Here is a 14,935-nt window from a genome sequence, read left to right on the forward strand (position 1 = left end):
CCCTGATACAGGCTGCAAGCCATGCTGCATTTGTAGTGTGAGTGCACCCTTATTCACGAGGCTGTATTTCTCCTGTAAACCTGCCTAATGTGAAACCTACAAGTCTCAAGAACAAGAGTAGGCCATTCAGTCCCTCGAGCCTGTTCTGCCATTCAGTTAGATCATGGCTGATCTGCATATGAACTCCATCTGCTCTACCTGCCTTGGTTCCGTAACCTTTAATACCCTTGCCTATCGAACATCTATCACCTGATGGTCCTGATAAAACATTCATTCAAATCCTTGTTCTGTAATACTGGATTTCAAAACAATAGAAAGATCATGTAGTCGCAATGTAACGTTTAATTTATTTGACTGTAGGAAGACAAGGATGCCTTTGAGGCAAAGGTTTCCAAAATGAAGCTCCAGTCAAAGGCAAAGGTCACATCACTTACTGCTCAGCTGGAAGATGTGAAGAAGCAACTTGGTGCTTCTGGATCGAAGGACCAGGCAACAGGGAAGCACAAGGTGTGGCACATTACTGACATTATCTGTACCTGGTAACTGATGCTAAGACAATGGCCTACTGATGAAGTACATCACAGGCATCACGCAAAGCAGAATTCTATGTTGAATATCATTGCTTTATAGTTGGCAACATATGTTTTATCCTCTCAAAGTTTTGACTGAGTTACAGTTTACATATTTGTATAAGTGTGTATAAGTATGTGCTATGTGATGTGTGTTCAAAGGCATGGCCTAGCAAAACAACCAAAGGTGCAATGAGAATTTCTTCTAAGTTGTTAGGATCTAGAATGCACTGCCTGAAAGGGTGGTGGAAGCAGATTCAACAGTTACTTTCAAAAGGGAATTGGATAAATACTTGAAGAGAAAAAAAATTACAGGGCTATGGGGAAAGCAGGTGAGTGAGACTAATTGGATAGCTCCTTCAGAGAGCCAGCACAGGCTCAATGGGTTGAATGGCCTTCTGTGTTGTATCATAGCGAGAAGGAGGAACTGAAGGAAATCCTTATTAATCAGGAAATTGTGTTAGGGAAATTGATGGGATTGAAGGCCGATAAATCCCCAGGGCTTGATAGTCTGCATCCCAGAGTACTTAAGGAAGTGGCCCTAGAAATAGTGGATGCATTAGTGGTCATTTTCCAACCTTCTATAAACTCTGGATCAGTTCCTATGGATTGGAGGGTAGCTAATGTAACACCACTTTTTAAAAAAGGAGGGAGAGAGAAAACACGGAATTATAGACTGGTTAGCCTGACATCGGTGGTGGGGAAAATGTTGGAATCAATTATTAAAGATGAAATAGCAACGTATTTGGAAAGCAGTGACAGGATCGGTCCAAGTCAGCATGGATTTATGAAAGGGTAATCATGCTTGACAAATCTTCTTGAATTTTTTGAGGATGTAACTAGTAGAGTGGACAAGGGAGAACTAGTGGATGTGGTGTATTTGGACTTTCAAAAGGCTTTTGACAAGGTCCCACACGAGATTAGTGCGCAAAATTAAAGCACATGGTATAGGGGGTAATGTATTGACGTGGATAGAGAACTGGTTGGCAGACGGGAAGTAAAGAGTAGGAATAAACGGGTCCTTTTCAGAATGGCAGGAAGTGACTGGTAGGGCACCGCAAGGTTCAGTGCTGGGACCCCAGCTATTTACAATATGCATTAATGATTTGGACGAAGGAATTGAATGTAATATCTTCAAGTTTGCAGATGACACTAAGCTGGGTGGCAGTGTGACGAGGGATGCTAAGAGGCTGCAGGGTGACTTGGATAGGTTAGGTGAATGGGCAAATGCATGGCAGATGCAGTATAATGTAGATAAATGTGAGGTTATATACTTTGGTGGCAAAAACAGGGAGGCGGAATATTATCTGAATGGTGACCGATTAGGAAAAGGGGAGGTGCAATGAGACCTGGGTGTCATGCTACATTAGTCATTGAAAGTTGGCATGCAGGTACAGCAGGCGGTGAAGAAGGCAAATGGCATTTTGGCCTTCATAGTGAGAGAATTTGAGTATAGGAGCAGGGAGGTCTTACTGCAGTTGCACAGGGCCTTGGTGAGGCCACACCTTGAATATTGTGTACAGTTTTGGTCTCCTAATCTGAGGAAGGACATTCTTGCTATTGAGGGAGTGCAGCGAAGGTTCACCAGACTGATTCCCAGGATGGCAGGACTGACATATGAAGAAAGACTGGATCGACTAGGCTTATATTCACTGGAATTTAGAAGAATGAGAGGGGCTCTCACAGAAACATATAAAATTCTGATGGGATTGGACAGGTTAGATGCAGGAAGAATGTTCCCGATGTTGGGGAAGTCCAGAACCAGGGGTCACAGTCTAAGGATAAGGGGTAAGCCATTTAGGACCGAGATGAGGAGAAACTTCTTCACTCAGAGAATTTTGAACCTGTGGAATTCTCTACCACAGAAAGTTGTTGAGGCCAGTTTGTTAGATATATTCAAAAGGGAGTTAGATGTGGCCTTTGGCTAAAGGGATCAAGGGGTATGGAGAGAAAGCAGGAATGGGATACTGAAGTTGCATGATCATATTGAATGGTGGTGCAGGCTTGAATGGCCTACTCCTGCACCTATTTTCTATATTTCTATAATTCTATGTTGTCATTTGTGATGTGTGAGCGGAAAAAATGCAATCGGCACCTTGGCTCGAATTTTCAGCAAAAACGGTAGCGTTGCGTGAAACTTACTGTTTTTGCTGCGTTACCGTTTTTAGGCCGAACTTTCGGGTTTTACGTCTGTGCCGGGGCGCATTGGTAAGGGTGGGGGTGTTACATGAGGATTTGCCGCTCAAAAATGTGAGTTTTGGCAACTTTATACCGGGGCCGGGAACGTTGCGAGAGAGGCCTTGGGAGGGGGGGAAAAAATCCAAAAAGTATTCAAAAGAACATTTACAAGACACTTATCTATTGAATTGCTGAAAAAAAAATTAAAACTTGAACTTAGCTTTTTTGCAGGTTTTCATACTTCCCGTTGCTGGCAGGGCTGCACCGACAGGTTTGACCTGTTGGTATTCTGGGCATGGCGCACGGTTCCGGAGAGAGCGGAAAGTCCGACACAAACGCAATCCGCGTCGTTGCACGCCGGCGCAGCTTTCCCCGGTGGTACGTCCCATTGCCACCGCCAGCAACGAGCCAAAGATCCTGCCCGAGCTTTACGACTGGGTTTTTGCTGTGGAGGGTCAAATCGTGGCGAAAACCCAGTCGTAAACTTTGCGAAAATCCAGCCCCAAGTGTTTAAGCAGTATTTAATAAAAGCCTACAGTAAATTGTTAATAATAAAATGTGGATATTTTAATGAGGACAGATGGATTGAACGTGTGATTTTAAATCCAGCAATCCAGTGATGGCGATCAGGAACATGCATCTGCAAATCGAGGTAAAATTTTGATGTTGAGGAAAAAGATTGAAGAGCTAGAATCTCAGGTTGGCAAAAAAGATTCAGAATTGAAGAATAAGGTAAGTTTTGTTTTTATATATCTGCTTAGTTTGCTTGTGCTGGGATATTTGACTTACAAATCATGACATGTCTCATTTTTAATAACGTGCAGCTTAAAGAGCTGGAAGCCCAGCTGCAGCGTGGCTCCGATATGGACATGATGCTTGCTGAGAAGGATAAGAAACTGGCTGAAAAAGAGGCCTATATTGTTGAGCTTCAGTTAGCTACAGCTTCAGATCATGCACCTCAAAAAACAATTCTGCCTAGTGAAGAAATTAAGGTGAGCTTTCAGGAAAATTCATTACAGCAATTTGCCTTTGCTTCCTCATTAGGTTTCATTCGAGTAAATTTGACTTCTCCATTCGCAACACAACTTTGCTATTCCAGTGTCTGCCACGATTAACATGGGCAAATGGGCTGCGCAGCATTTAAGGATTTTGCTTTTTTTCTGTGTCGAGATTTGAGAGCTAATTCAGTTTTCCTACACTCGTAGGCGGTTAATGTTGACTCATACAAAAGGAAAATACTGCGGATGTTAGAATCTTAAATAAAAACATAAAATGCTAGAAATACTCAGCAGGTCCCGACAGCATCTGTGGAGAGAAAAACAGAGTTAACGTTTCAGGTCGATGACCCTTTGTCAGAACTCATTGTTGACTCATGCCTTACATTAACCCTCTTGATTACCAATTGCCTAACCTGGCATTTAAATCATTCCATGTGGTCTGCAACAACAACAACCAACTTGCATTTATATAACGCCTTTAACTTAGTAAAACGTCCCGAGGCGCTTTACAGGAGCCAAAATTTGACACCGAGCCACATAAGGAGATATGAGGACAGATAAAGAAATCGTTTTTTTAAGGAGCATGTTAAACTTCTTTTCTGTAGATTTTAGGGATTGAGTTTTGTAGAGAAGAATTATTGAACTATGGTATACTCATTTGCTAAAGAAACTAAATGCATTGTATTCCTTGATGAAGTCATTAAAGGTTTAAATGTTATTGTTGCAGCTGAAGGGGAGGAGTCTGTGCTTTTATTACTGATTGCTGGTTGTAACCTGTCTGTGTCTATGAAATGCATGTTCAATCTCGTGTGGTGATGCCAATTCAGAAGCCGACATCACTAGGTGGACCTCTCAGCAAAAATTTAGAAGTTAAATTCACCAAGATGTTGGAAATAGTTAATACTGATTACTAAGATACAAGGCGGCAGAGCTAATTGTTTAAGGTTGCTGACTCAATAGGGGTATAAAATTGTTACAGCAGGTGTTTTAGCCATAGTGTCTGATAGACAGCTTCATGCTCTGAAAAAGTTGCCGGATAGAAATTAATATTGGAGCCTTTTCCCAGTTTGACAGTACTTTTGCTGCATTGATATATGGTGGGACGTTAACAAAGGATTCAAAGGGACTTTGGTTTCACAAAGCTTTTTCTATCAGATGTGTATCCCAAGCTGTGAGAACTACTAAGCCCTCGGGCTTTTATTATTTTGGAACAGTGGGTTAAAAGAATGCTCTTGTTATCTAGTGACATCTGCTGAGTTTGCTCCAGTTTCTGTTTCATTTTGCTTAATCAACCTCATTCGTAGTTTGAGATATGAATGTCTCTCAGTGTTATTAATCCCATCGTTTTGATCTGGGGCTTGTCCATGTCATCTCCAGTATATACCTCTTTGGTAAAAGGTTCCTTATTCAACCTTCTATCCCACATTACATCATGTATAGGGGACACCCTTTGGTTCATTTGGACCGTGGGCTTGTCTGTGGAAATGTACCTTTGTGTTGGGCATGAGAAGTATCTGGAGAACACCTGAATTGTAAGCAAGAGTACAGTACAAAAGCACAACTATCGACTTGACATCTGTTGGGCACAACATTTTCAGGCTAATGGCATTGTATTTGTTAGGTTACTTTTAAAGGCCTCTATCAGAGCATCCTTCAGCCATCCCTTTTCTAGTCAATCTTTCCTGATATAACCTTTCAGTTCTAATATCCTGTACTACTTGGTGAACTTGTGTGTGCATCGTTCTCTCTGATAAACTCAGAAAACCTTTAATACTCATAGGATTAACTTATTTGTACGTCCACTCCCATGTACATAATTATTCGTAATTTAGTCTATTTGCCCATACTTTCAAACTTACCTTTACTTCCATTCTGGTTTGGGGAGACTTATGATTGCAGACTGAATCTGGTATGCATGGACATTTACAGTAATGCATTTTTTTTAATTGCAAATGTAATCGTGATTGTAGGTGTGATCAGATGTAATCTGTGGATATTACTGTAAAAATCTCAAACTTGTTTTCATTCTCTTATTCAGACGGTGCAGGATCAGGTTGCAGGGAAGGATTCTTCTGTCAGTGACTTGCAGTCAATGGTTCACAGTCTGACCAGAAAGGTGGAGGAGAGTGAAGAAAGATTCAGCCTTCTCCAGGAACAAGCCGACAGTCTGAAGGACCAGCTCAACAAAGAGAAAACCCAATACCAAGAGAAGGAAGCAATGTACATGAAAAATGTAAGTACAAGTAAACTGCAATCAGGATAGCAGTTGTGTGAAGTGACCTACCTTCACAAAAGCACATAGATATGTCTGTGGTTTGCCTTTGTAGCTTAAAACAGACAGGTGACAACCTCCTCTATCTAGTTTTATGGTGCTAATGTTCTTTATGATCAAGTTTAACATTAAGTTTAACTTTGTGTTGAACAGTTTTGGAGTGGATATTTCAAGGTTTGATTGGTGCATGGTCCAGCTTTTTTTAAATGCTGTTAAAGGTGCATTATTGGTCAAATCTTTTTTTCAGTAAGATAGCTGTGTAGGCAAGCAGTCAAGAGCTTGTCAGGTTTCTTTTAAGTGTCAGCATTTGGTGTGTCGTGTTTTTTTCAAAGGAAAGGTGTCTTGCAGCGAGGCACCTTTTTAGATAAGTGCATTTGGGACCTAAGTGAACAGGGAAACCAACAGGGGTAGCTCCTTAACCAGTTAGATTTAAGAATTGGGAAATAAACAGAATGACTGGGAAGGAGGGTGAATTAAAGGGGGTGAATTCAATGTCAAATTAGGTAAAGAAAGAGAAATAAAGAGAGGGAAAGAAAAATTGGATTAAGAGAGAAAGAAAAGAGACAGAAAGGAAAAGTATGGAAAAAAAGATGTCAAATTTAAAATTTGACATTTTAAAATATCTCCTGAAACAATTCTCGACCTGAATGAAGGTTACTCCACACTTAGAATTACTTTTCAGTGCCAATCAACCTCTCCGACAGTCATTAACACTTACCACGCCATTAAAAGGGTGCTTACACTTGTAATTATGAGCCCTAAATATCTGCGGTGGGCTTAGTTCATATTTACCGCACAAATACAAGGTCTTCACGTCCTTCAATGCATTTCAATGGTGAGGCAGACAGCGAGACGCCGTTTTCGCAATGCTAACGACAGAGCTGCGCAACCCAGACAGCAACGTTTGGATAGTCGCATTTAATCCTGCATCTGCTCCTTGCCTGAAGTTGCTGTACCATTTATGCATAAGTAATGGCGAGCGCCATTAGTCTCATGGGTATTTAGGACACCCTCAAAGCCTCCTTGATAAAGTGCAACATCCCCACCGACACCTGGGAGTCCCTGGCCTAAGACTGCCCTAAGTGGAGGAAGAGCATCCGGGAGGGCGCTGAGCACCTCGAGCCTCGTCGCCGAGAGCATTCAGAAAACAAGCGCAGGCAGCGGAAGGAGCGTGTGGCAAACCAGACTCCTCACCCACCCTTTCCTCCGACCACTGTCTGTCCCACATGTGACCGAGACTGTAATTCCCGTATTGGACTGTCAGTCACCTGATAACTCACTTTTGGAGTGGAAGCAAGTCTTACTCGATTTCGAGGAACTATCTATGATGATGATGATTTTGACGGCACAATCTGGCCCATTAATCAGTATCCCCTTGTCATGGTGGAATGTTTGTTTCAGATTCGTGTGTTTCAGGAAATGATTCAAGCAAAGGAAAACAAACTTGCTGAGCAGGCACAGAAGCACGAACAGGAGCTCTTCATTGTGGCTGCAAAATCGGATGCCAGTGCAGATTTTGAACAGGTTAATATTTTTTCATATTTAAAAAAAATAAAATAAGTTATTGTATTTAACATGTGAATGAAGGAATCGGAGGTATCGATGTTCACGTTTAAAGGTACGAAGTGGATTCTGTGAGGAAGATTCTGTGAATGCTGCTAAAAGTCCACCAAAGTAAATTGCAGCTTTCAGTTGGTGAAAATTGTGTCGCATTCATTTTAAAATAACTTCCATGTTGCAGGTTTATCTGTCGTGTGTTTTTGTCACCTTAAGGCTTCCGACATTGCAGTTGACTGTTTCGGCTCCATAAAACATTTCATTTAAGCTTAAAGACAAATTGATTTTAAAAAAGTGGAATCATTTTTAAATGTCTGAAATAAGATTTGGAAAAAACGTAAGTTATACATGAAGTGTAATATAAACTTTCACAATGTCATTGCATGTGCGGACTGGGAGTTGTAGTTTCTCTTGCTCATTGTGATGTGTTTTATTCAATCACTGCACGACTGCAGGAGCTGAAATATTTTGTAGTAGGTTTTATTTTGAAACGGTGGATGTGCAGCAGAAAAATTGCTTTTTTAAAGTTATTTAAACAACAATGATTTACTTTCAAAAGTTAATCACTAACCATGGAATTCTAAGTCTCAAACACATACTGAGGACCACATTAGCAACTTGTCCAGTTCTGAGTTTAATGGTGTTTCCAAGACCTTTGACAAATTCATTGTACAGGAGAAAGATCTTTAGACTAGGTTCCCAAAGTCAACCAGTTGAAATAAGTCATCCATAATACAAATTCCTTGAGCTGCTGAAAGTTAGTTCAGGCAATTAAAAAAAAAATATGGCTTTGTGGAAAGAAACTTCAAAAACATTTTTTCCAGCGTCACTGCATATTGCCTGTTAAACTTAGTCTGTATTATGTAGACTGGAATAATAAAAACCTCTTAATTTACTGTATACTATCGTGTCTTCTTGTCTCCTTATTTCTGACCCTAATGTCACTAATCAATTTCCATTGACTTATCACATAGAACAGCTTTAATTTTACTTTGTCACAGATGCAAACCTGATTTATACCAGCAACACTTTCTTTAAAAGTAGGGAGATAAACCCTCACATTTCTGTGTTGATAAGCATAGTAACTGCAGAATAAGTGTTGGATCATCATACTGCTCGTGTATTATGGCTCTCATTCTCCAATATTGCAGAATCATCTCAAACACTCTCCCTTGTATGCCGACAGTTTGCTCTGCGCTTCGATATTGCCCTGATTTGTGCACTAGGCACCCATTACTGTTTTTCCAAATCATTTCATAGTTTCAGCGAATGCAAGGGCCAATTTCACCAGGTATCTGTCCTTGTTAAAGTGTCTCCTATTGGACAAAAAAAGACTTCTCGTTGGACAGAAACCATCATGCATGTAATCTCACGCACAATGCTGCGGATGCGGAAATGTGAAATAAAATGCTGGAAATACTCAGCAGGTCAGGCAACTTTGGCAGAGAGAAACAGAATTAACATTTCAGGTCGATATCCTTTGAGTTCTGACAAAAGGTCATCGACCTGAAACGTTAACTCTGTTTCTCTCTCCACCTATGCTGCCTGACCACCTGAGTGTTTCAATCATTTTCTGTTGTTATTGGATGTAATCTTGCTCGACTTTGATTTTTGTGTTGCTGATCAGTTTATTTGCCCCAAAATATCAAATGCAGCTAGTACAAACTACTAAATCACATCCCCTATTCACCTGGATTGCAATCAATTGTTCAATCCAAAGGTAGGGCATCTAAACCTTTTTCACCTATAACGAATGCAGTGCAATGTTTGTTAGTTTATCATGATTTCAGAGTAGTTAACAAAAAGGAGTTGCTGTGTTCAGTCAGACATCAGGAAAGCAAGTGTAATGGTTTCATTTTTTTGGAGAATAAAAACCAATGGGCAAAATCCTACCAAGTTCCAATTTATAAAAAAGGTTAAACATTTTAAGTGCATGCACCGATGCATTATCACATGCTGAAATTTATAATAAATATAGCGCATGCATTATTTATTAAACTGTTGCTACATCCAGGAATGAATCTAGAATCCATATAGCCCCTCCTGTCCTACACAATGTAGCGAGATTGTTGGGGGATCATTTTTATACCCAGTGTTGTGCTGCTTTCAAGGTAGCATGCCTGAGTCTAATGTGGGCACAGGTGTTAGAATTATTGCTGTGTTTATGCCCTAGATATGTCGAGGCCTTGGCTCTTGCTCTTTCCTTTCTTCCTGTTTCCCTTTCACCCCCTCCCCATCGGCTTTATCAGACCTGTTTATCTGCACTCCTCTAGTTCTGCCCTCCTGAGCATCCCTGATTATAATCGCTCAACCGTGGTGGCCGTGTCTTCAGCTGCCTGGGCTCCAAGCTCTGGAATTCCCTTCCTAAACCCCTCAACCTCTCTTTCCTCCTTTAAGACACTGCCGTAATTTCCTCTTGTGTGGCTCGGTGTTAAATTCATTTGTTTTGTCTTGTAACGCTCCTGTGAAGTGCCTTGGGACATTTTACTATGTTAAAGGTGCTCTATAAATACAAGTTGTTGTTGGAATTTCTTCCTTCCATTCCTTCTTCCAATTCTTGATCGTTTTCTCCCTTTCCGAGGCTTCAAACTTATTTCAGTCTTGGTTGCTACCTCTCCCTTACAGGAGGTACACATCTGGGAGATAGAGATTTTATGGAACACCATAAGAATAAGGTCAGAAGCAAGACCAAGTGGTTGCAGCATTCTGGTTACAAACCTTGTGGCTGGCACGAGATTTCTATTTTGTATTGCTGGTTTTTGTTGTTGTTAGGAATCTGTATTGCTCACTCTATTGTTCATTCCTTCAGTTGTTGAAAGCCCTCAAACAAAAACTGCATGAAAAGGAGGAAGTACTAATGGGAAGGACGCAAGTTGTAGATGTGCTGCAGAAAGAGCTTGACGGGAGAGACCAGCAGATAAAGGTGAGGAAAGCATTGCTTGCTGCTCTTGTCAATTGATGGTGAAGGAAACGATCACTGCAATTGACCATCTGAAGGATTCTCTTTCAGCCTGCAGTAATGACATTTAAAGTGACAGGCAGTATCTCCGAAACAAATCTATATATACTATAATTATAAAATCTTGTGTTTGTGCAACAAAACAAACTCCACTTGACACTTAACATTGAAGATGCCTATGTAATCAGATCCTGGTGGCACTAGTTTCAGTTTGTGGCCACTAGGTGGCACTGCAGATCTGTTGTGTCCTATGCTGCCACGTTGGCCCGGATTTTGCAGTGGCAATGTTGTCGAAATTCCGTGTTTGCCGTCATTACCTCTCTGAAATGGACCGTAACTTCAGGATTTAGCGCATACGCAGATAAACGCAGAAATCCTGAAGTTGAGGTCAGTTATTCCTTGCTTCGTCACAGGCTGTGCTGTGGAACCTGCCAAATAGCCGGCAATCACTGAAATCACCTCAACTGACAAAATCTTTGCCTTTTCCGCTCTAATATCGCTGTTAAAATCCTAATAAAAAAAGTTTTTAAGTTTCTCAATTAAATTTTGATATTTAAGCTTCTACCATAACCCCATGTGTATGCCCCAATCTTTACTTCGCTCTTTTTTAAAAAGTGAATGATAAAAGCTGCTTTTTAATTCCTGGTTTGCTGCCTGTGAGAATTCTTCAATGTGATTGGCTGCTTAGCCAGCTTGATGATATCACTGCTGCTGCATGCTGGAGATGCCCTAAAGACAGAACTACAATCAAATTAGCGTTGAGAAGGCTTAAAGTATTCGCCACAGAGATCACAAGATCTTTGTGGGCAGCTTTCTTCGCGATCAGCTGTGATTTCTATTGCTTTGCGGCTGGCAGTAAATTCTGGCCCATTCACTTAACATATCATGAGCAGCATTAAGGCAGATCTATTAGTAGATACTGAAAATATATAAACTCTTATGATTATAATGCAACAGAATCCCAATCCATCATCATGCTCTTCACTTTCCCATCAGCTACTTTAGTCAAGATGCATATTTGTTCTTTTAGATCTTGACAGCTTCAACTGCTCTCCTGCGTATTGCATTACAGGTGCATGTCCCGAATCCGGAAAACCGGAATTGTCCAAAAAACGGACATTTTGCGCACAGCTGATGGAGTCGTTTGGAATTATTGTCCGAAAACTGGACATTTTTGAGGCAAAACCCAAAATCCGGCATTAAATCGGTCGAGGATCTGGATTTCAGACAAGAAAATCAAGTCTGAAATCCCGAATCCTCGACCGAATGTGTGCCGGATTTTGGATTTTGTCGGATTTCGGATCTCGCCGCTCAAAACCCGGCAAGGATTCAGTCGAGGATTCCAGATTTCAGACTATTGATTTTCTTGTCTGAAATCCAGAAAAACCCAAAACCGGAACGGAGTCAGTCCCCGAGGATTCAGGATTTCGGACATTGTACCTGTATTGGCTCATTTCCTACATTTTGTATTTGTATTTCAACTGAAGTTTTGTAAAGGTCATTTTGGTTTACGCATTTCATTGAAGGAAAATTATTGTGGTATTTTGAATTTTTCAGGAAATGATTGAAAAAATGAAGTTCTTTCAATTAGAAAAGGACAATCTTGAAGCTAAACTTGATGCCGAAAAGCATGTAATGAGAGCCCAGGTGAGAGATCTGATGGAAAGACATGAGACGAACTTGAAAAATATCAAAGAAAAACACAGAGTTGAGTTGCGTGATGTCCGGGAGAAACACGAAGCTGAACTCTCTGAGAAGGAACAACGCCAGTTACAACTTCAGAAACAGTTGCAAGATCCACGACCCCACATCAATGCTTCTGCAGCACTCGAGACAACTGCGACTATAAATAATGTCACTAAACAGAAGATTGAAGAACTGGAAGGTAATTACGTGAGATTAACTAATGATGTTTTCAATGTGCCAGTGATTGTCCACTTTGTATAGTATTTTTTCACATTGCCCTAAATCGGTTATGATTTTAAATAATCCAGTGTTAGGTTATAAAATGCATTGCATAATCCTATTTCAGTCATATTGCCGAAAAACCAACCTATAAGACAGATTATCTAATCATTATCTCATTGCTGTTTGTGGGACTTTGCTGTTTGCAGATTGGTTGCCATATTTTCTACATTATATCAGTGATTACACTTCAAAAGTACTCCATTGGCTGTAAAGTGCTTTGGGATGCAAGTTTTCTATCAGAAGTCCGAGTCAGATCCTGTGATCAGTATATAGTAATGTTCTGTGACTTTAAAGGAAAATAATGATCCCAACGGAATTTAGTCTCTGTTTTATTGCTTCCATCTGTGGGAGTCTGAAATGGCCGATAGGAAATGTACAATAGTCGTCTGGGAGGATGGAGTGATTAATATCTTCGCTTATTGTTGTGCAAGTATCAATTCACTTTTTCCAGGGCGCTGATGTTTTTTGTATCACTTCCTTGCTGTGACATCAGGAAGGAATTTGGGGAATCCTTTCCTTTCATGGTGTCCCCGCAGGGAGAGTGATACACAAAATGCTTTTTTTAAATTGCCTCTAACCAGCAAATGTTAACACCTCTACAGACCACAGCACAACTGAGACTGTCAGTAACTCCACAGATATCTCCTTTTATGACACTTGAGGTTTGCATGATAGTTTGGGGAAGAGAGGATGTTACCAGGGATGAGATACTACAGTGAGGAAGTCAGACTATGGATCTATACTGGGACCGTGTCCACTGCAGCAGAGAAGATTAAAGAGGATTTTTAATTGGGGGTGTTTAAAATAATGAAGGGTTTTAATAGAGCAAATAGGAAATGACCATTTCCGCTGTTTTGGGATTAAGTAACAAAGGGTCTTTAATTAAAAATTGTCCCTGGGAAAGTAAGGCTAGACATTGGGAGACAATTCTTTCTGCATAGGGTTGTTGAAGCATGGGATGCTTTGCCATAGAGAATAGTTGAGGCAGATACAATTCTGTCTTTCAAGGTAAAATGGGTAAATATTTGAATTGGAGAGATTATGTCGGCCATAGTTCTGGATTAATCCAACAAAGCGCCAGATATGATGGCCAAATTGCTGTTGCCTTTTCTGTAAACTCCGATGGTCCTAGAATATAATTTTGGTTTAAATATACGCACGACATTAGAAATTGGGCAGTGTAACAACTGCATTTTCTCGTGTCTGCAAAGTGCATTTAATATGACTGTAAAGTTACTATTATCATAGAATTGTAGGTTACTCATCAGTGTTTAATTTCTGATCTTTCACTTCACATATAGCTTGTCTATTTTGTATTGTTACTTTGGTAATTTCTCAATAATTTATCAATTATTGGTTGCCCGATTGCTCTTCAAAACATCTTGTGAATTCTGGAATTGATTGGCAATTTATTGTTAAATTATCAGTTCAGCGATTTTTCCCCTTGTGAATAAGCCCTGGGCAGAATGTTATTTAATGTGTTCATACAAGTAGCTAGCCCTTGTGTCATTTGTGAAGTTAACACTGCGAATGAGAATGAAACTATAAATCGAGAAGAAATATAGGATAATCACACTGTTGCCGAAGTAAAAAGTTCAGAGGTAAAATTAAAAAGGATATTAGGTATGCTAAGAGCATGAAAAATTCTTGGCAAGTAAAATCAAGGAAAATCCAAAGATGTTCTATAAATATATTAAGAGCAAGAGGATAACTAAAGAAAGGGTAAGGCCTATTCGAAACCATGAGGGTAATCTGTGTGGAAGATGTCGGTATGATTCTTAATGAATACTTTGTCTGTTTTTACAGCGGAAAGGGGCAATACAGATACTGCTATCGAGGAGGAGTGTGAAATTCTGGATGAAATAAATAGAGAGAGAGGAGGAATTAAAGGGTTTAGCGGCTTTGAAAGTGGATAAGTCCCCAGTCCCGGATGAAATGTATCCCAGGCTGTTGAGCGAAGCAAAAGAGGAAATAGCAGAGGCCTTGACCATCATTTTTCAGTCCTCTTTGCATTCAGGCATGGTGCCAGAGAACTGCTAATATGGTACCCTTGTTTAAGAAGGGAGAAAGGGATAGGCCGAGTAATGACAGGTGGGAAAATTATTGGAACAAACCCTGAAGTACAGGATAAATCTACATTTAGAAAGGCAAGGATTAATCGGGGACAGTCAGCACGGATTTGTTAAGGGAAGATTGTATTTAACTAATACAAGAAACTAAAGCACTGGAAGGGGAGATTTGGCCGGTCAAACCTGCTCCTCTCAACAGATACATATAATTCTGACCTTCATGGATTCACCCCGATTTATTTACTTGTGATTATTTACCTCCCTTAGAAATAGTACAACTTCCAAGATGCACCATAAAACTTCTCCCCACTTTCGGCATTTTCTAGTTGGTGAAATCCGAGGCGCATGCTTAAAAAGTAACCACC

General features: G+C 40.3%; 1 protein-coding gene across 6 annotated transcripts in view; it reads left to right on the forward strand.

The window, feature by feature from the left end:
- Positions 1-14,935, forward strand: part of LOC139280080 (golgin subfamily B member 1-like) — a 91,450-nt gene that overhangs the window by 7,890 nt on the left and 68,625 nt on the right. For all 6 annotated transcript variants that reach the window (XM_070899569.1, XM_070899574.1, XM_070899573.1 and 3 more), the window contains exons 4-10: positions 361-507; positions 3,357-3,479; positions 3,572-3,739; positions 5,784-5,978; positions 7,419-7,541; positions 10,384-10,497; positions 12,091-12,418. In XM_070899569.1, coding sequence (XP_070755670.1) covers positions 361-507; positions 3,357-3,479; positions 3,572-3,739; positions 5,784-5,978; positions 7,419-7,541; positions 10,384-10,497; positions 12,091-12,418 — 1,198 coding nt within the window. The remainder of the gene's footprint in view (positions 1-360; positions 508-3,356; positions 3,480-3,571; positions 3,740-5,783; positions 5,979-7,418; positions 7,542-10,383; positions 10,498-12,090; positions 12,419-14,935) is intronic.

The sequence above is a fragment of the Pristiophorus japonicus genome, chromosome 14 (assembly GCF_044704955.1).
Source record: "Pristiophorus japonicus isolate sPriJap1 chromosome 14, sPriJap1.hap1, whole genome shotgun sequence".
Lineage (NCBI taxonomy): Eukaryota > Metazoa > Chordata > Chondrichthyes > Pristiophoridae > Pristiophorus > Pristiophorus japonicus.